Source organism: Pelophylax lessonae (genome assembly GCF_965119305.1).
Source record: "Pelophylax lessonae genome assembly, chromosome: 12".
Taxonomy (NCBI): Eukaryota; Metazoa; Chordata; class Amphibia; order Anura; family Ranidae; genus Pelophylax; species Pelophylax lessonae.
This window is the reverse complement of record NC_138779.1, coordinates 90286743-90313213: the sequence shown is the minus strand read 5'-3', so window position 1 is coordinate 90313213 and position 26471 is coordinate 90286743. Positions and strand designations below refer to the sequence as shown.

Here is a 26471-nt window from a genome sequence, read left to right as displayed (position 1 = left end):
GCAACAGCGCCACATATCCTACTTTTGCTTACAAGTTTAGGGCCTTTGTCCTTTGTTAGGGCATCATTAGACTTGTTTATGAGGGCTGCACAACGCTCATTCAAATCTTCAGCTCTGCCTACAGGAACTTGAACACACTTCAAAGCCACTGCAGGTTTAACTTTAAATGCGCTATTTCCTAAATCATTTGCCTTGCTTGCAGTGTCTTTCAAACACTCGGTCACCTCTGCAAGCTGTTCCTTGAGCTCTGTTTGGGTATACCCCTTTACCACTTCATTCAGTTCATCATGAGCACTTTTCTGCAAACCATTTTCTCCATCATGCTCACAAGTTACTTTCCTTTTTCTCTTCAGTGTGATTATTGGACGTGCCTGACACTCATCCAAATAGGACACATTCTCTTCATCTGAAGACTGGAACATGTCTTCAGGATTCCATGTGGGATCTGCAATCATCACTCTCACTTTACACTTCTCCTCTAGGGCAGCTGCTCGATTTGCATTAATTTGCATATATTCTTTGGTCATAACCAACATCTCTTTTAATTCCTGCAACTCTTTCTCAAGCACTTCATTCTTCTGCACCTCACGGCAAAGGGCCTGCACAACTAACCACCCAGTAGTGGCAGTGGCTTATCGCTCCTTATTAGAATATACGCTCAAATCTAAACGCAAAACCTGCATCTGGATAGATTGGAGCAGCATATTTGATCAATTACTCTGCAATGGGTTTCCAGTACCCAGAACAGATCCATGTTGGAATCGCCCCATACCTAGAAGCTGATTCCTTCCCTCTCGCTCTCTTGCTTTTTTTTAACAGAATATGCATCTCTACTCTCAGGGGGAACACAAAAGCAAAAACAACAAACACAATCTTTATGTATTGTCCTGGCTCAAAGTGATTGTGCATAGGGCTTATTCACTAAACTGCTGACTCCAGCAGCAATTCGATGAATAATACTCATACACGCTCTATAACACAATATTTCATCCAAATATTCTATATTTAGTGACCATGCAGTATCCTGCTGAACTACGACAGTTGTATCAAATGTGGGAAAATGAAAATTTATAATGAAGGTGTACTGGATAGCCACTAAAATATCTAGTGAATATTTAAAATTAACATACATCAAAATACATAAAGCTTCTTACACAACATTTACCATAAACATTACACAAAATACCATGACTTAAACATACACTCCTGTTCCCAATATTCCAAAATATCCAATAATACTTAGCTCTGGTAGTTGAATGTCAAAAGCTTACACTGGATAGCTGGAGGAACAGGACAATAAGAAATCCTGACTGCATGCTTGGTCTTTCCACAGCTCCAAAAAACAGACAGTTCCACATGGTATGGACTTTTTTTTATAGTCCTGTATACCAGAGACCACCCACAGGATGTAATCATTCCTCTTGACCACTTACAGGTCATTTTGTGAGTGAGGTCAGCAACATATGGTTGCACTTCCCCCAAAACCACATGGTCAATTGGATTTGCGGCAGCCATCTTTACATATGATGTCAGAGCTCACTAAACCACCTGTGGGTGAGAGATATTATTACACATGTATGGGAACATTTGTCATGAATCAGTTAAAAACATCCACAACTGATACAGTATCCCCTGAAGAAAAAGGGCAACTGTTCACATTATTCTGCTCTAGCTCAGAAATAAGTGCTGGAAGGGGTCCCCATAAAAAGGTATTTCTGTACTCCACCCCCTTAAAAAATATTTTTTTTTTCGGGGGGCAGACAAATTTTGTGAAAAGTTGTTACAGAGAGCAAATTTCCACTTTAAGGTACAGCTAGTTCATGGTAATTGTGAGTTCCAATGAGGTGTTTGGGAAGGACAATTGTTGAAGTTACTGTAGGTACAGATAAAACAATAAAAATAATCAGTAATAATAAATATCACACCAGTGCAATTATTGTATCTGCAACTTTACTTTTTTTCTCTTTAATGGTATTGTCATATCTTAATGTTCATTACATTTTGAAGCATTTTATCCAATAAATAAATTGTATTTTTATCTACGAATCATTTATGCACCTTTAAATCTTACCAATGTGTAGCCACACCTACAAACCCAACTGGAGCAGTGACAAATTGTAGCTAAAAGAGGAAAACCGTGGTTGCTCTGGGCATCAGCTCCTATATTACTCCCGTTTCATTTGATCCTGGTTTCATAAACCTGAGGCTATCAAACCATTTGTGAAAAGAGTCATAAAAGCTATTTTTACCATTATTACCTGTGTAACATGTTTTTCTGGACTTTTTTTTTTATTTTCAGGGAAACACACTTAAAATGTGCAAAGTTGTGTGCAACAATGGGGACTCTCTAGGTGCCTTTTCAACAGCTGCAAATAGATCTAAATAGCAGGAACGATCAGATTACACGCACTGGGGGATAACGTAGCGAAAAGACACACATCTCCTAATCTTTAATTCAGAGACAGGACTGTCTGATGGCCATACATGTTCAATATCCTTGTACAATTTTCCTTTAGATTTACCAAAAATCATATAACATGAGGTCAAACTAAACAACTTTCAATTCCTTGCACTACATAGTTCACGGTAAATCTAAACGGAAAAGGGAAAATGGGGGGGATGTGGGTTTGGATTGCAGAGTAGGTCTCATCTCTGATATACGAGAAAAAAAGAGAAAAAAGTTCCCCACAGGGTGGGACTATAACGACCTACAGGTATAAGTCAAATAAGTATGTTGTAAAGGAGTATTAAAAAATATATTTTTTTATTAAATAACTCATTAAAATATCGAAGATATCACAATGTAATAGCATGATATTTTAATAAATTATTTAATAAAAATATATATTTTTTATTACTCCTTTACAACATACTTGTTTGACTTCTACCTGTAGGTCGTTATAGTCACACCCTGTGGGGAACTTTTTTTTTCTTTTTTTCAAGGTAAATCTAAAGGAAGATTGTACTAGACTATTGAACATATAAAATCTGGCAGACTGTACTGGGCTTTCTTATTAGAATAGACAGACCCAATGATCAATGTTTGCTTTGGAAAAAAAAAATTATCTTACTATAAATTTTCCTAGTTACACTTTAATAATAGACAGAATTTTACTGTCAAAAAGACCTTTCTGTGGTGTGCCACTCCCTTTATTCCTGAAGAAAATACAGTATAGAACTATGCTAGACTGACCTTATGGTCCTCCAGAACATTCTTTGAAAGGAATCTGTTAAGAGTAAGGCTCGGTTCACATTGGTGCAATGTGGGAAACCCTGTGAATCCACTACGGATTCCCGCATCGCACCCAAATCACAGGCAGTTCACACAGCCAAATGCGAACCACTGGGAGTGTCAAAACAAAGTTAGTGACACCCCCAGATCAGTTTGCATATCACAGTGCGAACTGTCGATTCAGAACACCTATGTAATCCGATTTTGGTGCGGACCCAAGAAAGGGTGCTGCATGAGTTTAATCGGAATGCGATGCAAATCTAGCCATACAATCTGTATGGCTGAATTTGCATCGCACAGACATCGCATGTGATTTGCACTGCAGTGCGGTGCGAATCACATGCAATGTCTTCCATCGCACCAATATGAACCCAGCCTAAAAAAGAAATAAAGCTGCCACTGTTGACTTGTTTTTGAAGGTGGATAAGTCAGCAGGGGAATGTTAGAATATAGGCTAAGTTCACATCTTTGCAGCTGTAGAATGTGCACAAAATCACACCCATTCCCGATCCGCAGAGAGATGTTTTACACTTTATCAGACACTTAGGGGTGTCATTAAGGATTAACGGCACCCCTTCGCGTTTTCATGCGTGCCAAACTGCATGGTGCCGCAGCACCATGTGGTTCAGTGGAGTGTGATTTATAAAGGGCGGGATTTCTCTTACTGAGTTTCTCACAGGTAGGGCAGCCCACTGAAATGATTAGGCTGCTCTACCCGTGATGTGCTCACTCAAACATGCTCAATCACACATATACTCTCTGTACACCAGTCCTAAGGCCTGATGCAATAAAGCGTAAAGTGAAGTAAACCTATTTTTACTTTAAACAGTAAAGTTCTTTTTTTTTTAAATTCCCCTGCATATGAATGGACATTTAAAGGGTAACTAACAAAAAAGAATAATAATATAAAATATACAATTGCTACACAAGCTATGTTGTAATTTAAAGTGATACTAAAGGCACATTTTTTGTAATAAAAAAAGTTGTCACACTTATTTGCTCTGGGCAACGATATTGCACAGAATGTTTTCTTACAAGCTCTTCCCTCCTTCAGGTGCCCCCCCCCCCCAGAAGCAACCTGGATGCTAAGGAGGCAACCATGTATACATGCTCCCACTAGGTAAGGGATCTCCAAACTATGGCCCTCCAGCTGTTGCGGAAATACAGTTCCCATGAAGCATTGTAAAACTCTGACATTCACAGATATAACTAGGCATGGTGGGAATTGTAGTTCCAGAAACAACTGGAGGGCCATAGTTTGGAGACCCCCTGCACTAGGTCCTGATCCAGGCTGTGTGCATCTATAGACCTACACGGCACTGGTAAACCATGCCCCTGCTCTTTCCTCACAGGAGTTTGACTGATGGCAGCAGGAGCCTATGGCTTTGCTGCCCTCAGATGAGGAGAGGAGACATGGAGCCAGGTTAGTGTTTTATAACCGACAGAGGGAGGTAAGACAGATAGCAGGGAAACCTCACCGCTCTGCAACCATAAAAACACAGTTGCATTGTGGTTGTGACACAGTCCCTTTTACTTATTGTATATAGGGAAACTTTGGCTGCCATGCAACCTGCCAAAATGCAGTATAACATTTTTACAAAAAAAAAAAAACATACAAAAAATGTGTACAAACGTGTCCACTGGTAATGTTAACTTGCCCCTGGGCGGTAAAAATGTCAATCAAGCATCGATTTGTATTGCCCCTCCCATCTAATGTAGCCTAAAAGGTGCATTAAAACACAATGAATGAAGGAAGCGCTGGTTGTCCATCCTCTTACTTCTCACCAGTTAAGTATACTTTAGTTGTCAACAATTTAAAGTATTTTTCCAAAGACACTCTGCTAATGAAGATTGTATCTATGCTTGTTGTGCACAATAGGGACTGATGACCACAGAAAATAATACCTTATGATATGTTTATTGAACTGAAATATAAAACATTTTTTTTTTTTTGCATTTTAGGACCCTACTACACAGTCCAATTCTCAGTGCCTTGCTTATGGATCCTATTACATGAACCATTCTCGTTCACACAGTAGTGACAGGAAAAAAATAAAAAAATAACAGGAAACTTTAAGAAATAATAAATATCTGGCATTCTGCAAAAGGGGGATTTCAGTTTGCAGTCGAACACTTCCCCAAATCACAGCCATCTCCAGTGACAAACATTTAAAACTGTCCCTGAAAAATCAGGGATATTTGGCAACTAGCACAGTTTTTCCTTTGTATTCTTTTATAAATAAGACATACGCTATTTATAAAAGTGTTCTAATAGCTGTCAGTTATGCTCACAACAACCAATGATTCCAGTTTTAGATTTTGGCTGCCATTGCATGTGTGTGCGCGTGCATGCAAAGGATTTTTGATTAAGCCAGGCCGTTCACTAAGAATTTTGTGAACATCTACTGAACCCAAATGGGGTTGATTACCTAAATCTGGAGAGTGCAAAATCTGGTGCAACTCTGCAAAGAAACCAATCAGCTTCCAGGGTTTTTTTTTTTTTGTCAAAGCTTGATTGAACAAGCTGAAGTTAGAAGCTGATTGGCTACCATGCAGAGCTGCACCAGATTTTGCACTCTCCAGTTTTAGTAAATCAACCCCTAGTGTATCTAAAACCAAGACATTTTCCTTAATTTAGATGTGCCGAGGGGTCGGATGCCCTGTCAGGTTTGTATTGCTGTCTGTGCCCCCTCCCCCCCCCCCCAAGGAGAGTCACTTTCATTATTTGTCCTGGTAACTACTGTCTCCGGAAAGGAAAGTGAGGGAAAATCACAATTTTCAGTTGCCACCAAAACAGGAATAGTGGGGAATTCTTCCAATGATGACACTGGTTCCAGTAAAAACTGTACAAATAGGAATTTCCCTAATTTTGAGGAGATATCCTTTTTCTTAATGTTGTGTCTACAGATCAGAAAGTAAAGGGAAATTGCTCTTATGGAAAAAAAAAAAAAAAACTGTAACAGGGGTTTGAGGCCTGGTTTACACCTATGCATTTTTTAGTGCGTTTTCTGTTTTGCAGAAACACACTACAGCCCATTTAACATGGTTTCCTATGGGTCACGTTCACATGGGACATGGGTCAAGTTCACATCTGTGCATGTTATGGAAAGGACCAGGGATTTTTTTTCTGTTTTTTGGTTCCATAGACTTCAATTAATCAAAAACGTGTATTGAAAAAAGCAAAATGCACCTGGAATATGCAAACTGCAACCTGCATAGGTGTGAACCAGGCCTTAATTATTCCCTTCTGCAAGCCAATTTTTATATTCTTGGCTTTAGATATACATTAAAAATCTCAGTAGGAGTTCACCCCACAAAAACCACTTTGTCCTCCAGCACACAGCAATGGATACGGTTTATACTTCAGACCCCTTAGATTTCAGAATGGATGAATATAAGAGGTTTGATGTTGTGTTTAAAATAAAGTGCTTTCAATGAAAAGTAGCTTAATTTTGTACCTTGGCTAGGACTAAAATGCAACAATGTAAAAATCCTAATTTAACATATCTAAATATGGCTTCAGCTTTCACCACAAACAAAAAAATATATATATATATTCTTCAGTACAGTTAAAAGCAAACAATTAATAAATCTGTTGAAGTGCACTAAAACTAGGCATATGCAATGGAAGATACACAAATAAATATACATACATTGCACTCCTTTTAAGGAGACCACAAGCAGACCTTCAAAACATCTCAGCGTAATTTATATACCCAGCTAGGCAACACCAACGAAACTTATGAGAGGAAATCAAAGACAATGAAAAATGGAAAATAATGTTCAGAATAACAGAGAAAATTTCATGCAAGTCTTATGGAGCTCTGCCACATTCCCATGCAGTTCCATTACTGCCGTCACCATCTTGTTCATTATCATTGTCATCATTTTTATAACATTTTATGACCTTACAGAAAAAAGTACAACAAACATAATTGCAGGGATAAACACAGAACAAAAAGTGTTGACAACTGTATGGTTGGATTGTGCAGGTTCCTGTAACTGAAACAGAAGCTAGGTCTGTAACCACTTGCCAATTCTTTGGACATGACAGCCTGTGATGGTAGCCACAGCAGGCAATTTTTTAAAAGATGCAGTCCCACTCCTTAAATTATTAGGCATAAAAATGTATGTGTGTGTGTGTGAATATATATCTAAATAATATGGAACTACAAGATTACAATTTTTTTGTAAATATATATATATATATATTTTATATAACTCATTTTTTTAAATGCCATATTATTAAATGGGTTTGTCTTCCCCAAATAATAAGAAACACAGACACGTGTGTGTGTATATATATATATATATATATTTATATATACATACATACACACACATACACACATTTTTAAAAATTTGGCTTTTTTTTATTCCATATTATGCAAATGGGGTAGCCTTTCTAAATGCAATCCTCCCCATTTATTTTTTTTTTGGCACAGAGACATTTCCACCTTGTAATCACCACAATGTCTCAGGTGTCAGAATCTTTCCTTAGATGGGGCATTTGGAAAGGGAGAGAGAGATAATGTAACACAATGACACTGAAAGAGGGGGTCCATTTTTAGTTTAAAATAAAGATCCATGTTAAGATTTATGAAAAGAAAGTTATAATTATGTTTATACGATATAAAAAAGGGAGTAGGCAAGTAAGCACAATAGAAACAATTTTTATTTTTCAAAAAATTGTTGTCGGGTAAGGGTTTTTTTTTTGCATAATTTGGAGCAGTATGCTATAATAAATTCATTTTCAAATTTGGAATTTCTTGAAATTTTGGTGCATCTAATATTTTAATAGAAAGGTGTCGACTACTTTTTATTTTCTTTTGTTAATATTCTGTACATTTACTATTTTAATACACAAGTATTAACTTTTTTTTTTTCTTTTCTATAAATCTGGAAAACAATCAGCCATGTTTATTATCAGATTCATTCAAAAATATTTTTTAATTATGGAAGTTTAAAATTTTGCAAGACTAACCATTTCACTTAGATTTCATAATACACTGTAAAACTAAAACTGAGTTTTTAGTTTTTAAAGCATATTTTAAAGGTGGTTTCAAATTTTTCTTCATTCAAGCCATTTTATGTGAATGCATTTTAAAAAAAAAAGGAATTTTTTTATATAATTTCACTCTTATTTTAGAACTCTCTTTTTTATCTGTATATTTTATATTTCATGTTGGAAGTTTAGTTTAAAAACTGCCCTCACATTAAGACCACAGATAAACGGTCAGACATTGTAACATTAAGCACAACTTTTTTTTTTTTTTTTTTTACATTTTTCTTACATATCTTGAAACATAGAAAACTAGTTGAATATTTCACAACAAAGTATATGTCCAGGGAGAAAATAAAAATGATCTGTAAAAAATACTATTTTTAGACAAGTGGAGCTGCACTTTTAAAAAAAAAGCTGCTTTTGGCACTGCTTACAAGCAAACAGTAAGACGAGGTTAATGGGGAAGGACAATTCAATGAAGACCATTGCATCATCAGCAGAGGTAAGGTCTTGATTGTATGTTCCTAAATTTGGCACAAATAGACTCAATCATTCACCTACGGAACTGTGACTTTAAGGACAAGTTATGTTTTTTTTTTTTTTCTACATGTGCCCATACCAAATCTTACAATACATGACACTTAGCAAGAGTTGACACTCAAATCCTCCACTCCCCCAACACTACAGACACACATAAAAGGTAGAGTAAGTCTTGAGGTTTCCACACCTTACACTTTTTGAAATTTTCAGAGACACGTCTTTTTTTTGTTTTTATAATTTTTGTTGTCGTTTTTTTACATATTTACAGAAGTTCAGCACTAAAATCAGATGCCAAGAGACATGTACCGAGGTCCAAGATTTCCCTTGCTCTTTCTATGTGGAGTACTTCCCCTACCAGATAAGGGCAGGAGCAAAAAAAGGCCTGAAGGAAATAAAACTGTTTTCCTACTGTCTTCCCGTTTCGGAAAATGAATTCACATTGTTTTTTTTTTTCTTTTTCCTCAATAGGAAAGAAGAGTTCTATATATCCCCTAAATGTAGAGGATACTGTCTGTGGGTGGCCCCCTTAAAGATGTCTAGGACTCGGGTGGCCATTGTGGTAGAGCTTCTGCTTGATGTGAACCATGTTTCCGCTGGTATCGTCGTACTGCCGCGGGTGACGTTTTCCAAAATCCCTTAAGTTACAAAACTTAGGAATCCATGACCAAGAGTTGTCTGCAAAGAAAAAGAAAGATTGGAGAATAGTGAGTATTTATTATCTAATAATGTATTTTGATAACTGTATTAAAAAAACATGTTTTACTGCGTGGTGTACAAAGAGACACTTCCCTACACGGGCAAAGTGACAGTATCTTTTTAAAGCCCACTCTTTACCTAAGTATACTCAGCTTTACCACTTACCCCTGGTGCTATACCGTCATGTGGGGGATCCATAAGTCAACCCTGTGCAAGCTCCAACACAATCTAACATAGGGCTTACACAGGGTTATGACTGAAGAGGAACAGAGTGGTGGGATATCTCTGTGAAGGCAGGTATAAGAAAGTTAAGGGTTGGTTTTAACCTCCTCAGCGGTATTCCCGAGCGTGGCTCGGGGTTAAATTTCAGAGCCAAAAGCGGTAACCCCGAGCCACACTCGGGGTACCGCCAGAAGCATCGCTGGATCCTGTAAAAGAGGTTACTTATCTTGTCACCGGGATCCAGCGATGTATCTCAGCGGTATGCGGCGGCGGATCTTCTACCCGATCCTCTCCGTGCCCCGCCTTCCGTCTCCTGCGACGTGACGTTCGCAGGGGGGTGGAACCGGCGGCAAATTCAAATGTAAAACACACCAAACACACTGATACCATTCAAAATAAAATAAATTCACATTACATTGCCCCCCAGTGCCCTTTCCTGCAGTTTTACTGTACCTTTTATGTATGTATATATATATATATATATATATATATATATATATATATATATATATATATATATATATGTATATACGTATATATATATATATATATATATATATATATACACACACACACATACATATATATATATATTTTATATGTATATATGTATATATATATATATATACAGTATATATATATATATATATATATATATACATACATACTTTAACTTTTTTTATAGTTTTTTATTATATTATAATTTATGATTTTGTGTCTCAAACTTTATCATACCCGAGATGTTATAAAGAAGAACGCACAGTAAAAAAAAAAAAAAAATGTAAATAGTTGGTTTGGGCTGCTCATTCTCAAGAATGACATGCAAAATAATGGTACCGCTTTCAGCACCTAAAATCCGAAAAAGAATCATACCGCCAGGGAGGTTAAATATACTTTGTCTCCTTACTGAATAGGCAAAGTGACAAGGTCTCTTTCAGTAAAAACTCCAGTCCTATGAAAAAAAATATGTTGCTTTAAACTGAGAATTTAGTAAAATCCCCAAAATGGGAATGGGCACAAATATTACATGATATTACAGGTGCATTTCATAAAATTAGAACATCACCAAAAAGCTAATTTATTTCAGTAATTCAATTTAAAAAGTGAAACTCATATTATTTATATAGATGCATTACACACAGAGTGATATATTTCAAGCATTTCTTTCTTTTAATTTTGAAGCTTAAGGCTTACAGCTAGTGAAAACCCCAAATGCAGTATCTCATAAAATTAGAATATGACATAAGACCAATAAAAAAAGGATTTTTATTACAGAAATGTTGGCTTACTGAAAAGTTTTCACTAGCTGTAAGCCATAATCATCAAAATTGAAAGAAAGAAATTCTTGAAATCTATCACTCTGTGTGTAACGCATCCATATAAAATATGAGTTTCACTTTTTGAATTGAATTACTGAAATAAAATTAACTTTTTGATGATATTATAATTTTATGAGATGCACCTGTATGTTCATCAAGATCCTGGTCGCCAGGGACATGAATGACCCCAAAGTGTCCCATCAAGCTTGGACCTGCTGGATAGCACAAAGAGATTCCAATGCTTTTAAGGCTCTGATAGGTGGACAATGGAAATATTCCTACTCCTTTATCTGGGAAAGTAGCTTCCACCTAGCCATCTATCACCTGCTGCACCTGTTCCATAGCAAAGACCGGAAAATGGGATTTATGGCAGACTGACCATTGCCCTACCTCGTTTCTGCTTCTCTCTCTTTCTCCTACTCCCCTACCCTTCTTTACTTCTTTTTCTTGTTTTACCCCCTAATGTTTTGCATTGTTTTTATCTTTGCTTTAATTGTGATGCCTAATACAAAAAACTGAATAAAGTAATATTTGAACTAAAATCCATAAATATAGGCATTTCACACATTCAAATACACTATTGAATGTTTTGTATCTGTGTCCATCCTTTTGTGAACCAATTCTTAAAAAACAGCTTGCATATGGGAAAATAGAAAAGCTCCCACTGAGGGCAAGCTAGGTTTTTTTTTTCATGGTGCAGACCTGCTCAGGTATTACGCAGAGGATTAACTGTGGGCTTGTTTTTGCTTGTTAAAGTGTCTTGTTTTAAGCAACTTTAGGCAACAGAAAATTACAAGAGCTGGCTACATGATGACCATATAGAGAAAAATCATTACCTTTTTTTCACTTTTTAATATTTAAAATATCTAAAAAAATCAAAACATATGTTCTAGTGTATTCGAACATACATTAAAATGATTGTAAACACTCTAATATACCCAGTGAAGTGAATAGCTTCAGGTGATACACAGAGATTAAAACAAATCCTTCTACATACATTTTACCTGTTTATCTGCAGCCCTCTCTTCTCTACATTCATTCAAAAGTGCAAATCTGTGCTAAAATCCTTCTGCATCTACAAGGAGCAGAGGAGAGGGGGTTGGGAAGCTGCAGTTACAGTGTGTGAGAGTTGATTGGAGGAAAAGGTCACCCCCACCCCTTTCCACACACTGCACAGGAATAAAGGAACATGCAGAGCTGTGTTCTGAATAGACAAGCTATGTGCTCTGTCCTCTCCCCCATCACAAATGTATTTTATTTCTCTGGAAAATGTCTTAGAAGTGACTCCTGCTGATACCAGAGGAACGAAGCACCAGAGAGAAACGACACTTAAAGCTTTGGTGATAGGTCTTAGAAGTGACTCCTGCTGATACGAAAGGAACGAAGCACCAGAGAGAAATTACACTTAAAGCTTCGGTGATAGGCAAGTAAACACTACAGATATACAATATGTGCTTTGTTTCAGATTTCATGACTGAGGTTTACCACCACTTTAAGTACCGCACTCCACCCTTACTATTTTTCTGCTGATGGCCATAATTAAGTCACTGATTCCAAATGTAAAAACATCTGGTGAGATTAGGCCTTAGGCTACTGACCAGATTGCCCAGTTATAATTCATTATTGTTTGCTATGTGCACTTGTAAGCTGGTAAACCTTTATGCTCAGAATGAATATTTATGAATGGTTCGCAAGTGTTTCTTTGCAGAGTTCAATAAATATATTGTGAGGAAAATATGGGCACTGCCCCTGCTAAAATACATTAAACAAAGTTAGTTGCCTGGTTCCAAGGTTTCTGTATTAGCTTCAGTACATTCTGAGCTGCTAACCTTGAACAAGTAAGTGTTGGTTGAACTGGATTGACTTGTATCTTTTTTTTAACCAGATTAACAATGTAAGTCAGGAATGTGGGAGAAAAGTCAGAAATTCTTATCTGCAAGCTTGTTCTGGATTAGTAACTCAGAGCTGTAAAGCTGGAAAACGGACATTTTTCACAAGGAGATTTCAATAATGGTAGTATCCATGTTCCTCTCACTTTCTCTTCCATTGCCCTCAAGATTTCCCCAAACCAGCAGTTCCATGTATTGGAAGAAATGTTATACACACCTCTCCAGTGTTTGTATCTTCTATATTTTATCCACTGGAATGCTGCAGCCTCCATCAGATTCTTTAGCATTCATAATTCAGTGATTGTCAGTTGCCTATTTGGCCCGCCTTCATTTCTATGTCACTGTTATGCCTTATAGTAACGTAGGTGCCAGAGGAAGGAACCACAGTGAAGGAGAAGATAGGAGGCAAGGGCCATAGGAGACAAGAGTATATGACTTTTACTGGATTGCTTTGGGGAATTAATTGGGGGGGCAACAACAATGTCACTTTAAGATTGCTCAATATCCGTTGCTGAACCACTTATAGTGATAGAAGTAAATTGAGACAAAGGTCCCAGTATTTTGTAACACAACCTTCACTTTGACCTCCACTGTCATTCCTATTTTGTTTTTAAATATGACAATTTTCATTAAAAGACAAAGCTTAGCATCATGCTGTGATAATTCTTATGCGCGCCCTTACAAGGAGGATGGTAATTTTAATGTTTAATGGACCCCCCCAGGTGCACAATACTGACAGTCATGAGACACTTGAATACTTTGAAACATGTCCCTACTTACACCCTGCCTTTACCCACTCAATTCATTATCCATTGTCTTATTTCTCATTTCACACCAAACCGTAAAGCTGACAGCCCCCGTTGTTACCAGAGCTTCCTGCAGATGAAATTCTCAGAAAACGGGGTGAGAGAACATACCTCGAGTTATAGCCAGCTGGATCCTCAGTGAAATAATAATTATAGATTTTGTTTTTCTTATAACGCCGTGTCATTCAAAGCCACACTTGTCATATAACAGCAAACTGTTAACGTAGTTCTGATAGTTAAATGACTGCTATAAAACCAAAATTTCACATTTTCATATATTATATCTGTAATGTACTGGCTGCACCATCTTCATTATTCTCAGGAGGAGATTATAAAATTTTTAGGTCAACTGCTGTATTGAAAGGATTTGTAATGTAAGGTCCGTACCTGCTCCTGTGCTGTATATACTGTGACAGGCCAAATCAATGCACTTGTTTTTTTAAAGTGACCATTGGGAAATTTTGCATTTATTACATTTATGTCATACCTTTTTCTATTCTTTCAGGGGAGGAGCAATCATTTGGGGAAAGGAGGAAGGAGCATGCATGCTCCGAACGCGAGCACCCCCCTGCCACTATTGGATGTAAGCCAGAACGCTGCCAGAAACACAGGAAGTGTCGGACTCCACCGGCACAGTCAGGACCACGGCCGCCACAGTGTAATTCCCTAACATCCCTGCAGTGTTGCAAATGAACCATCACCATTTGCTGATCAACTATTTCCTCTGTGTGAGTTACTACGTTGTTTTTATGTAATAAATAACCTTTTAATATACACTGAGGTGGCACTGCTTTTCTTCTCCTACCCCCATTTTGGGAAATCTACATGCCCTCTCCAACCTAAATATTTGCTTCTACCCTAAAAAAAGAGGAAAAGGTGTGGGTTCCTAGGCAAAGCTTTCCTTTTAGAAGAAAAGCCTAAATCTGCATATGATTTTAGCTGGCTGTATCGTTGGAGCCACTGGAGTCTACACTGCAAGTGAGCTATGTTTATATCATTTTTATGCTCAGTTTGAATCACCCAGTTTGGTGACAGGTTTACTTCAATATGGCAAGTCCAAAGTCCTTGAGCATACAATGTACATTCTAGGAGTTTCCAAGCTATCTCTTTAAGAATCTGAAATTTCTGAGACAGCCATTTACTTCTATAGCAATAAGAATAAGTGTCAATCTCCCAGGTTTAAAGTGGTTCTAAAGCAATTATCCTTATCTCAGGCCTAAGGGAAGAAAGAATAATAGAGATTCCTCCTTGGAAATTCCATAGGTTAATGACCTTGACGTAAGAACGGCTGCTCTTTTGCCCACATACCTCAGGTTTATGAGCCTGAACACAACAAATGCATTAAATCAGCTTAATAAATTATCTGCAGCAAAACCATGATTAGGTGCATGTCATCTGTGCTAATGGAGTCCAGCAGGACTGGGGAGGGCATGCTGGGTATACAGAAGAATATGGGGCAACAGGTGCTAGGGGTGGACACAGTATCCTTCTTCCTTTTTTGATCATCTGAACTTCTCAGTAGAATAATCAGGTCCCTTTGAAACCATTGTGACAAATAAAAATGATATCTGGACCAATCCATTTTATTCAATACAAGTAGAACCCTATAACACCACCCAAAGTGAATTTTGACAAATATTTATACCAGATGCAAACCCTAACCAAATGACATATAGTTTTGTTAAAGTACTGTGTACCAAAAATCATTGCATCTTTTTGCATGGCATTTTTCAGGATCCAGGCATAGTCGAGGGACATGCCTGCATGATTAGGATTGAAATTTGACTTGTGATATCCATCGCAAGCCCATATGACTGGGTGACAACATAGAAGCATAACTGGGAGACAGGGACAGAGTGGTGTAACCCTAATTGGTACCTAAAAAAATAATAATAATACCTAATAATATGTACCTAAACATGGACCTTCAACGCCGGATCACCAGGTACTGTCTTATTGGAAACTACAGATTTCAAAATATTGAAAACTACTTTTGAAATTAGATTAACATGTTAAAGCTCACATGTTGTTAAATGCTTAGCTTCCCTGGCTTTGCTCTTCCTACCTTCCATTCTGTTAAAGCAGGACTTCACCTTAAAAGGGAAGTTTTGCTGACCCCCCCCCCCCACAAACACACACACACACACACACACACACATATATACTTCTACTTTATGAAGCGGGTACCTATACTGATGTAGCACCCTCCTAGGTAGGTGCTAGGTAAAACACATATGTGACCCTGTTCTGCTTATCAGGAAGATCTGATCTGTCAGTTAGCCTGTCACATATTTCCAGGTGTATTATGTTGAGTCTGGGGGAGTCTCCCCACTGTATCCCCAGGAGGGACCTTTTTGGACAGTGGAGGAAACCTAGCCAATAGCACACCAGGGTTTATGACTGTCCCAGTGGGTGGGCATTGCTGCAATGCATCCTGGGATTAGGAATAAATCTGGAGGGAGCATGTGACAGGGTGTCTTTGGGTGGGAAGCCAGGTCCCAGGAGGAAGGTGATGGCTGTCTCTCCTCCTGTTGCTGAGGAAAGTGGTCCAGGCAGTTGGCCTAGGGACCAGGGGATGAGCTGTGCTGTAGAGGATCCAGTGTGTGTTGACCAAATGGAGCTGTGGAGCAAGATTCTTCCAGAAAACAGTATCGTAAGTACCTAAGCATTTGCCCAGGGGTCTGCCTAAGAGAGGGGACCACTCCAGAAAGGTCAAGTGGATCCAGGAGCCAGCTAACCCAGAGTATTACTGTAAAAGTGGGTGCCAAGTTGTAAAGCCCTAAATATTAGGGGGTAAAGGGGGCGCCAGGAAGGGCCCTGAAGTTGCTCAGCTGTACAGTCTACTTTAGAGGACAGCTACCTTAGGGAAGGAGTGCCTTAGGAAGCTAAAGGTCTCTTTCACAGTCAAAAGGCAAAGTAAATTAAGCAGCCTAGCTGTGACTAGCTCAACTCAGCATTACTCAGCATTTAACCAGCGTTAAGCAGCATTTAACCAGCATTAAACAGCATTTATCAGATTGTCCCTGCTTATTGTGCATAGTTTAGTTCTGTTGGAGTATCGCACTCATCCCTTCTCCTATCCAAGTTCCTAATAAAACATAAAAACCAAAGAAACTGGACTGGTCCTTGTCTGAGGTAAAATCACTTGAAAACATGTCTGAATGTTCTACTGTTGCTAATGGTAACTCAGGGAAACCCGTCTTCAGCAGCTCCCATGGGAGAAGTGCTACACTTATTTCTGGAAGCCCCCTTTCCCCTTCTGCTGGAATAGCCTAGGCGATCCCAGCGGAAGGTCTTCCCCCTCCTTCCTGCCTGGAACCCCCTGGGACTTGCCACAGATCCCCGGGGGCTGCAGGTCTATTAACAGAGTAGAACGCAGCAGGAGCCCACAGCAAACAAGGCAGTCCCAGGGACCCGCAAACCACTGAATTGGCCAGCGCTGGATTCCTGGACAGGTAAGTGTCTTTTTATCACATAAAAGTCAGCAGCTGACTTTTCATTTTTTTTCCAGGGTGAAAATTCTCTTTAATGTACACATGTTAATGCATTCTATTGAATGTTAGTATACGTTGTATTTATTATGAATGGGCTGCCAATGCACCACAATTGATGAAAAAAGGTATGCTTGCTTGACGCTTCTTTAACCGCTTGCCGACTGCTCACAGTAAATTTACTGCGGCAGTCAGCCCCTCAGAGGCAGAGCGACATAGGTCTACGTCGCTAGCCTGTGAGGCTCTGGGGAGCGGACCCCCCCACGCGTGTGACCGGCGGACCCGATGTCCGCCGGTCACTCGGCGATCGTCGGGGGAGAGGGAGAAAGTCAGGCGGCTAGTGTAAACAAGCCGCCTGTCATTCTCCCCGGAGTAGAAACACTGATCACACGGTTCTACAATGTAGGACCGTTGATCAGTGTTCCTACAGCTCAAGCCACAGCCAATCACAGTAAGAATCATGCCCCTAGGGACACACACAGCCCCTCCCTCTCAAATAAAGTTAACCCCTTCACTACCAGTGTATTTTTACAGTAACAGTGCATATGTATAGCACTGATTACTGTAGAATGTCACTGGTAACCCCAAAATTGTCAAAAATGTCAGTCAAGGGTCCTATCTGTCCGCCGCAATGTCGCAGTACCGCAAAAAAAAATCGCAGATCGCCGCCATTACGCGTTAAAAAAAAAACAACAAAAATGACAAAAATCTTTCCCTTTGTTAGTAAACGCGATAACTTTTGCGCAAACCAATCAAAATACGCTTTTTGCAATTTTCTTTTTACCAAACATATGTAGCATAAAACAAACGAAAATGTTAAAAAATTTTGATTTTTACATTTTTGGGGGGGAATTTCATATAAAAAAATGTGAAAAATATTGTTATTTTTGCAAAATTGACGCTCTTTTTTTGTTTATAGCGCATGATCAAAAAATCGCACAGGTGATCAAATACCACCAAAAGAAAGCTCTGTTTATGGGAAAAAAAGGACGTCAAATTCGTTTAGGTACAGCTTCACACGACCGCGCAATTGTCCGTTAAAGTCACGCAGTGCCGAATCGCAAAATACCCCCTGGTCTTTTAGCAGCCAAATCCTCCGGTGCTTAAGTGGTTAAAAATGTGTTGTGGTGCGCTGCAATGTGTCATGCATTAAGCTCTATAGTGCAATGCAGTGGGTTGTGTTGGACTCTTTGGTTTAATGAGTTGGGGTGCCATTCAATATGAATAGAGCAAATGTGTTGTGTTGTCATGTGTTATGGTAAAAACGTTAAGTTAAAAATATACAATTTAGCGGACATAGTGCCATAACAAAATAGGTAATACCATAACAAAAATATTGAAGAGCAAATAATACACTGTATGTATGTGTGCATGTGTGTGTTTGTATAAAGGGATAACACACCAGAAGCTGTTTCCTTTGAGACTCTCTCACTGCATTTTCATCCTGCCTCTTCTGAACAGAGCAACCAGGAAGGGCAAGAGAGAGATTTCCTCCTTTACGTGCCTCTTCCCCTGACTTCTCTGTCAAGATCGACATCTCAACTATTAACCCGCCCCTGCATGACAAGGTTCTAGATGTTATCCTGGACTCTGAATTCTCCTTTCGGCCCCACATGCAATCACTGTCCAAAGCTTGCTACCTCAAGCTCCACAACATCTCCAAAATACACCTCTTCCTAACCAATGACACCACAAAGCTCCTAGTCCACTTTCTGGTCATATCTCACCTCGACTATTGCAACTTCCTCCTCATAGACTTGCCTTTACATAGGTTATCCCCTCTTCAGTCCATCATGAATGCTGCAGCAAGACTCATCCACCTTGCCAACCATTTAGTGTCTGCTACTCCTCTCTGTCAATCCCCACACTGGCTTTCACTCACTCAACTAATGCATTTCAAAATACCAACAACAACTAACAACAACTTACAAAGCCATCCACAACTTGACCCCCATCTACATCACTAACCTAGTCTCAAAATACCAATCAAATTGTTCCCTATATTCTTTCCAAGACCTTTTTCTCTCTAGTTCCCTTGTTTCCTCCTCCCGTGCTATACTGTAAGACTTTTCCTGAAATTTTCCCATCCTCTGGAACTCGCTATCCCAATCTGTCTGACTATCTCCTGCTCTGTCTACTTTTAGGCAATCCCTGAAAACCCTTCTCTTTAGAGAACCCATTCCTGCTTCCGCCTAACAACTGTACTTATTTTCTCCATCAGCTCACCCTCCACAGTTACTACCTTTTATATCACTTGTCCTTCCCTGTTAGATTGTGAGCTCTAGCGAGCAGGGCCCTCCAGTTTATCCTGTACTGAATTGTATTGTAACTGTACTATCTGCCTTGATGTTGTAAAGCTCTGTGCAAACTGTTGGTGCTATATAACTCCTCTATAATTATAATATGTATGTGCATCCACAGTATATGCATGTATTTATTGCTGTTGTCAGAGAGATACTATGTAAAATGTTGTTGTACTGAATAGAATGAACCTAATATAATCTAAGTGACCAATCACCTGGCCTCTCCAGTCTTAAGGCTCGTACACACTATAAGAAAATCGGGCGAGCAGTTTCGTCCAAAGAACTTTCGAACGATTTTCGTATAGTGTGTACACAACTTTCGACAGCCAATTCTGACTTTTTGTATGAAAATTCCCAAAGGGACAAACTCCAAAATTTTTCTCGTATGGGAAGAGAGTTAACAATTTTCTTTTAATGTGTACTGTTTTCATAGAGTTTTCGTACAAGAAAAATCAGAAAAGAAAGACTGCGCTTGATCAGAAACAAAAACAACAAAAAAAGCCTTTGTCATACGAGAATTTTCGTAATGAGAAAGTTTCGATTTGCTGTGAAACAATGAGGAAAATCAGACAATCATTTTCTTATAGTGTGTACCACACTTTAGTAAATCAACCCCATTATGTATAGGTATAGGTGAAATAGAGGAGTGTACAGTATACTGAACAATCTTAACATTTATAAATGTTCATATACAGTATATGTGTTGTAAAAAAAAAATCTTTGATATGGTTTCCAGCAATGCACATCTACCATAGGGGTGAGTGGTAATGTGAAGTGATCTCAAAGTGTGTGTGAAAGAGGATCTAGTTGATGGAGAGTGTGCTGAGTCTGAAGCAGTATGGGATGAAATGTACATGGGTGTGCGTAATACAAGGATTATCATTGGAGTTTGTTATAGACCTCCCAGTATTATTGAGGAGGTGGAGAATCAGCTCCTGGCACAGATAGAAAGGGCTGCAAGGGCTGGGACAGTGTTAATAACGGGGGATTTAACTACCCAGATATTGACTGGAGTAATGGCACTGCTGGAACAGTTAGAGGGCAAAAACCTATAAACCTATTACAAGACAATTTTATGGTGCAGTTTATTGAGGCCCCCACTAGAAATGATACTCTGTTGGACCTGGTAATCTCAAACTATGCAGAGCTTATTAATAATGTTCATATAAAAGAACATCTGGGTAGCAGTGACCATAATATGATTTCTTTTAATGTTAGCTGTAAGCAAAAAACGCATACAGAAAATACAAAAACACTTAACTTTAAGAGAGCTAATTTTCCAAGGATGAGGGCTGCTCTCCAGGATTTAGACTGGGAGGGAATATTGGCATCGATGAGCACAGAACAGAAATGGGAAATTTTCAAAAAGACTTTATGCAAACTCACTGTAAAATATATTCCCATGGGTAATAGGTTTAAAAGGCTAAAAATAAAACCTATGTGGCTCACAACCAAAGTTAAAAAAGCTATAGATAAAAAGAAAAGAGCTTTTAAAAAATATAAAAATGAAGGAACACTATCATTGTTTAATTGTTACAAAGAATATAACAGAATATGTAAAAAGGAAATCAAGGACGCAAAATTTCAAAATGAACGACAGTAAACAGTAAAAAGGTTAGGTCTGAGCATATAGGCGGCCCTTTACAAAATAATCAGTAGTGGGTAACTGGGGACAAAGAGAAGGCACATTTATTAAATACTTTCTTCAGCTCTGTGTATACAAAGGAGCATGGGGGAGCTCATGACCATAATGAGGATGGTATTGACACAGCCCCAAATGATCCACAATGGCTCAAAAGTGATATGGTCCAGAAATATTTAGACAGAATAAGGGTGGATAAAGCCGCCTGGACCAGATGGCATCCACCCACGTATCCTAAAAGAAGTGAGGGCTGTCATTTCAAAGCCTTTGTTTCTAATTTTTAGGGACTGGTTAAGGACTGGAATAGTACCACTGGATTGGCGTAGGGCCAATGTGGTGCCTATATTTAAAAAGGGATCAAAGTCTTTGCCAAGTAACTATAGACCTGTTAGTTTAACTTCTATAGTCGGGAAGATATTGGAGAGTTTAACAAAAGACCACATAGATGAGTTCTTTCCGGAAAAAAATATTTTAAGCAACAGACAGCATGGATTCATGAAAGACAGAAGTTGTCAAACAAACCTGATTTATTTTTATGAGGAGGTAAGTAAAACCTTGGACAGAGGGGTGGCTGTGGACGTAGTATACTTGGATTTTGCAAAAGTGTTTGACACAGTTCCCCCCACACACGGCTAATGTGTAAGGTAAAGTCTACTGGCTTGGAAAGATCAGTTTGTAAATGGATAGAAAACTGGCTAAAAGATAGAATTCAGAGAGTAGTGGTTAATGATTCTTACTCTGAATGGTCTAAAGTTATCAGTGGTGTACCCCAAGGTTCAGTGTTGGGACCCTTACTTTTTAATATCTTTATAAATGATATAGGGTCTGGGATTAAAAGTACCCTTTCAGTCTTTGCAGATGACACCAAGCTTTGAAGTATATATATTCTATATAGTGAACTTGGTGTTGAGTTGTTCACTTTAAGGTCAACACAGAGGACAAGGGGGCACTCTTTATGTCTAGAGGAAAACAGATTTAATTTCCAAATATGGAAAGGTTTCTTCACCATAAGAGCTTTGAAAATGTTGAATAGACTCCCTCCAGAGGTGGCTCTGGCTAGCTCACTAGATTGCTTTAAAAAAGGTCTGGACTCTTTCCTGGGTGTACTTAATATACAGTAAGTGGGTGCTAAAAAATATTTTTAGGTAAAGTTGATCCAGGGAATATCTGATTGCCACTCTGGGATCAGGAAGGATTTTTTTCCCCTGCTGTAGCAAATTGGATCATGCTTTGCTGGGTTTTTTTCGCCTTCCTCTGGATCAACTGCGGGTATAGGATTGTGTATATGGGATTGTATGGTTGGGTTTTCAATACTGGTTTTTTTTTTTTTTTTGGTTAAACCAGTTGGACTTTTTTCAACCTAACTATGTAACTATCTAATCTCATCTCAAATGCATCTGAAATGTACTACACTGCAATAGACAATCCAAGAGATGTGTCCAATTGTAGCTGAATTCTGTGCATACAGCAAGCAATGTGGGCAACATGACCCTGGGATTGCATCAAACAAAAAAATTACCGCATCAAGTGAACGATTGAGTGCCATTTCATATAGCTCTTTTCTTTCTATGTCATATACACGTCTTGCTATGCAAGATGACCAAAAGCACAAGTTAAGCCACCTATAGACGCAAGACTACAAGTGCCTGGTCTGGCTCTTTACAGACTTGTACATACAACCAGCTGGGGAAGCAGTTGATCGAGCAGATTAGAAAATTGTCCAGATCAATTTTATTCCTTCTTCAGTTAAGAAACCCCAACATCATTTACCAGTGCCACTCATCAGTCCCCTTTCCCTTTTCTATTTACTTAAACCGGAATGTTTGGATCAAGATATGAGGTCTGGAGTCAGCGCTTTAAATTTATCATTGCTATTTCAAAGTTTCAAAGAAAAGGTATTCCTGTTAAAAAGGAGTGTACATACAGTATCTCACAAAAGTGAGTACACCCCTCACATTTTTGAAAATATTTTATTATATCTTTTCATGTGACAACACTGAAGAAATGTCACTTTGCTACAATGTAAAGTAGTTAGTGTACAGCTTGTATAACAGTGTAAATTTGCTGTCCTCTCAAAATAACTCAACACACAGCCATTAATGTCTAAACCGCTGGTAACAAAAGTGAGTACACCCCTAAGTGAAAATGTCCAAATTTGGCCCAATTAGTCATTTTCCCTCCCCGGTGTCATGTGACTCGTTAGTGTTACAAGGTCTCAGGTGTGAATGGGGAGCAGGTGTGTTAAATTTGGTGTTATCGCTCTCACTCTCACATACTGGTCACTTGAAGTTTAACATGGCACCTCATGGGAAAGAACTCTCTGAGGATCTGCAAAAAAAGAATTATTGTTCTACATAAAGATGGCTTAGGCTTTAAGAAGATACCCAAGACCCTGAAACTAAGCTACAGCACAGTGGCCAAGACCATACAGCGGTTATACAGGACAGGTTCCACTCAGAACCGGCCTCGCCATGGTCGACCAAGGAAGTTGAGTGCACATGCTCAGCATCATATCCAGAGGTTGTCTTTGGGAAAAAGATGTATGCCAGCATTGCTGCAGAGATTGAAGGGGTGGGAATTCAGCTTGTCAGTGCTCAGACCATATGCCTCACACTGCATTAAATTGGTCTGCATGGCTGTCGTCCCAGGAGGAAGCCTCTTTTAAAGATGATGCACAGGAAAGCCTGCAAACAGTTTGCTGAAGACAAACAGACTAAGGCCATGGATTACTGGAACCATGTCCTATGGTCTGATGAGACCAAGATAAACTTATTTGGTTTAGATGGTGTCAATCATGTGTGGCGGCAACCAGGTAAGGAGTACAAAGACAAGTGTGTCTTGCCTTCAATCAAGCATGGTGGTGGGAGTGTCATGGTCTGGGGCTGCATCCTTGCTGCCGTGACTGGGGAGCTACAGTTCATTGAGAGGACCATGAATGCCAACATGTACTGTAACGTGTGACTGTGAAGCTTTGGTGAGCTCAATGACCAAGAGGGTTAAGGCAGTGCTGGAATATAATGGTGGCCACACAAAATATTGACACTTAGGGCCCAATTTGGACATAGGGGTGTACTCACTTTTGTTGCCAGCGGTTTAGACATTAATGGCTGTGTGTTGAGTTTTTTTGAGGGGACAGCAAATTTACACTGTTATACAAGCTGTACACTCAATACTTTGTAGCAAAGTGTAATTTCTTCAGTGTTGTCACATGAAAAGGTATGATAAAATATTTACAAAAATGTGAGGGGTGTAATCACTTTTGTGAGATACTGTATGTATCTATACTGCTGATTGCTTTGTCAGGGGCCACACTGTTCCTAGGAAATCATATCCGATTTGCCCTCCCAATTGATATGAATACATTATCAAAAAATGGGGAAATGTTGCCAAGATCTCCAGATTTTCAACAAAATTTCAGTAAATTGAAAACTTTAAATTTTATTAAATTCATATGGAGTTTCAGAGCCACCTCCTTCTGCCAAATACTCTACTGAAATATATTGGACTGGACAAGAGTTATCTTTCAAATACGATAATAAAAATAAATTGGAAGTGACATAAACTGAGAAGCTGGCATTTTTTCTCGCCTTCATTTCACCGAGATTGGCAGATGTTCAAGTAATCAGCTGCTTCATTGCTACATTGTTTATTTGAGAGGACAGTGCAACCAAATATCATGCAATTCATTTTGGAGTAAGGCAATTAATTACAGCCATCTGGTCGATCATGTAAACAGCCTGTCCTGTGCGGTTTATCTAGTCTATAGCATAGAAGTGCATAATCCTTAAAGAAGTACCTTTGTGTAAATACAGACTAGAATAGCTGCACAACTCTGAGCCAGGTGGGTGTACGCATGGCTGAGAATATGCATTATGTTTTGGATCCTTTCTTCAATTGATACCAATTCTAAAATGAACTCATCAGTAGTGTGCTGCTGCTCCTTGATCTGGGCTGGGTACTACTTAACAGCACTGACTCTCAGGGACCAGGCTATGATGTCAAGTAAGGTTTCCTGGATCCTAAAATTGCCTAAAAGTGGAACTCTGGACTGGCCAAACAAATTAATTGTGCCATAACCCCAATTATTCCAAGCAGATGCAGATTTTGTTTTGCGTTTGTTTTTATGGGATCATTTAACACATGCAAAATCACACTTGCCTGCAGTGCACAGAAATACACACACAACGGTGTGCCTGATTCCTAATGGCACACGACGCACCCTGCGAATACATGGTAACAAGGAAGCATATGTTTTGTTGCAGTGTATTTTTGAAACTTAGAGTAGCCTACTTAAACGAATGGGCCGTCCTAAATGTGATGCATCAAAATGCGCAAATCGTGTGCATCATCGCACCTGCATGGGTGTAAACTAAGCCTTAATCCACCATCTGGTAGCCTTTCTCCCGACTGGTTCTGATTCCCCAAAGCCTTTCTCCTTGCAGATTTCCTTGTTGATGTCCCTCTTGCTGGCGTCAGCACATACAATGCAGAACCAATGTCCACTGCTGGTCCTGCATTGTACTTGATGACGTGGGCCTGTCCATATTTCAGTGTTGGATAGATGACAATCGGACTGCTAACTGTTGCAAGACAATGGGCAAAACTGAACTGCAGTTAGCTGGAAAAAAAAAAAACATGTTGCAGCGTCACCCCACATTGCAATGATTAATTGTTTGTTTCATTTAGTTGCATAGGTGTGCCCAGTGGGTGTGTTGGATGTGCCTGGGCACACCCTAATCACACCATGTGGCAGAGATTCCCCCTGCTGATATTTCATCAAAGCCCCTCAATGGGGCTTCTAAAAGAAATTGATTGTAAATAATAAAAACAAAAAAAAACTACTGACACCAGTCACTGCCCTACTGACACCAACCTCTGCCCTACTGACAAGTCCATTGCTCTACTGATACCATCCACTGCCCTATTAACACTGTCCATGTTTTAATACATTTGGGGTGCGCATACTAATGCAATAAGCTGCGCACACCTATGTCTAGTAGTAAATAGGGTGAAATACTTACCCTCTTCCTCACTCCCCAGTCAGTAGGGGCTGTTCTCTGCTCTCTGATGTTCCTGGTCATGTGATGACATTGAAGAACCATTAACAGGTTACCATGCAGAGGGGGAAAAAACAGGAGGACACCTATAGGAGCGATGCATAGGTTATGTTATTCACCTTTTTCCTTACCCCTAGGACAAAACGAGCAATTAACCACAATTAACCACTGCCGTGTGGGGGAGGAGACCCTGCAAGGTGAATTTTTACTGTTACCCTGCTAAATTAAAAAAGAAATGTTATTGCTAAAGACTGCGCTGTGTGACACCT

At 39.0% G+C, this 26471-nt stretch overlaps 1 protein-coding gene across 2 annotated transcripts in view; it reads right to left on the bottom strand.

Annotated features, from left to right (window-relative positions):
- Positions 1-9014: 9014 nt before the first annotated feature.
- The window catches only part of TMEM240 (transmembrane protein 240), a 146872-nt gene continuing 129415 nt past the window's right edge, over positions 9015-26471 (bottom strand). For both annotated transcript variants that reach the window (XM_082274201.1, XM_082274202.1), the window contains exon 4: positions 9015-9452. In XM_082274201.1, the coding sequence (XP_082130327.1) occupies positions 9304-9452 (149 nt within the window). In that variant the 3' untranslated portion in view covers positions 9015-9303. The remainder of the gene's footprint in view (positions 9453-26471) is intronic.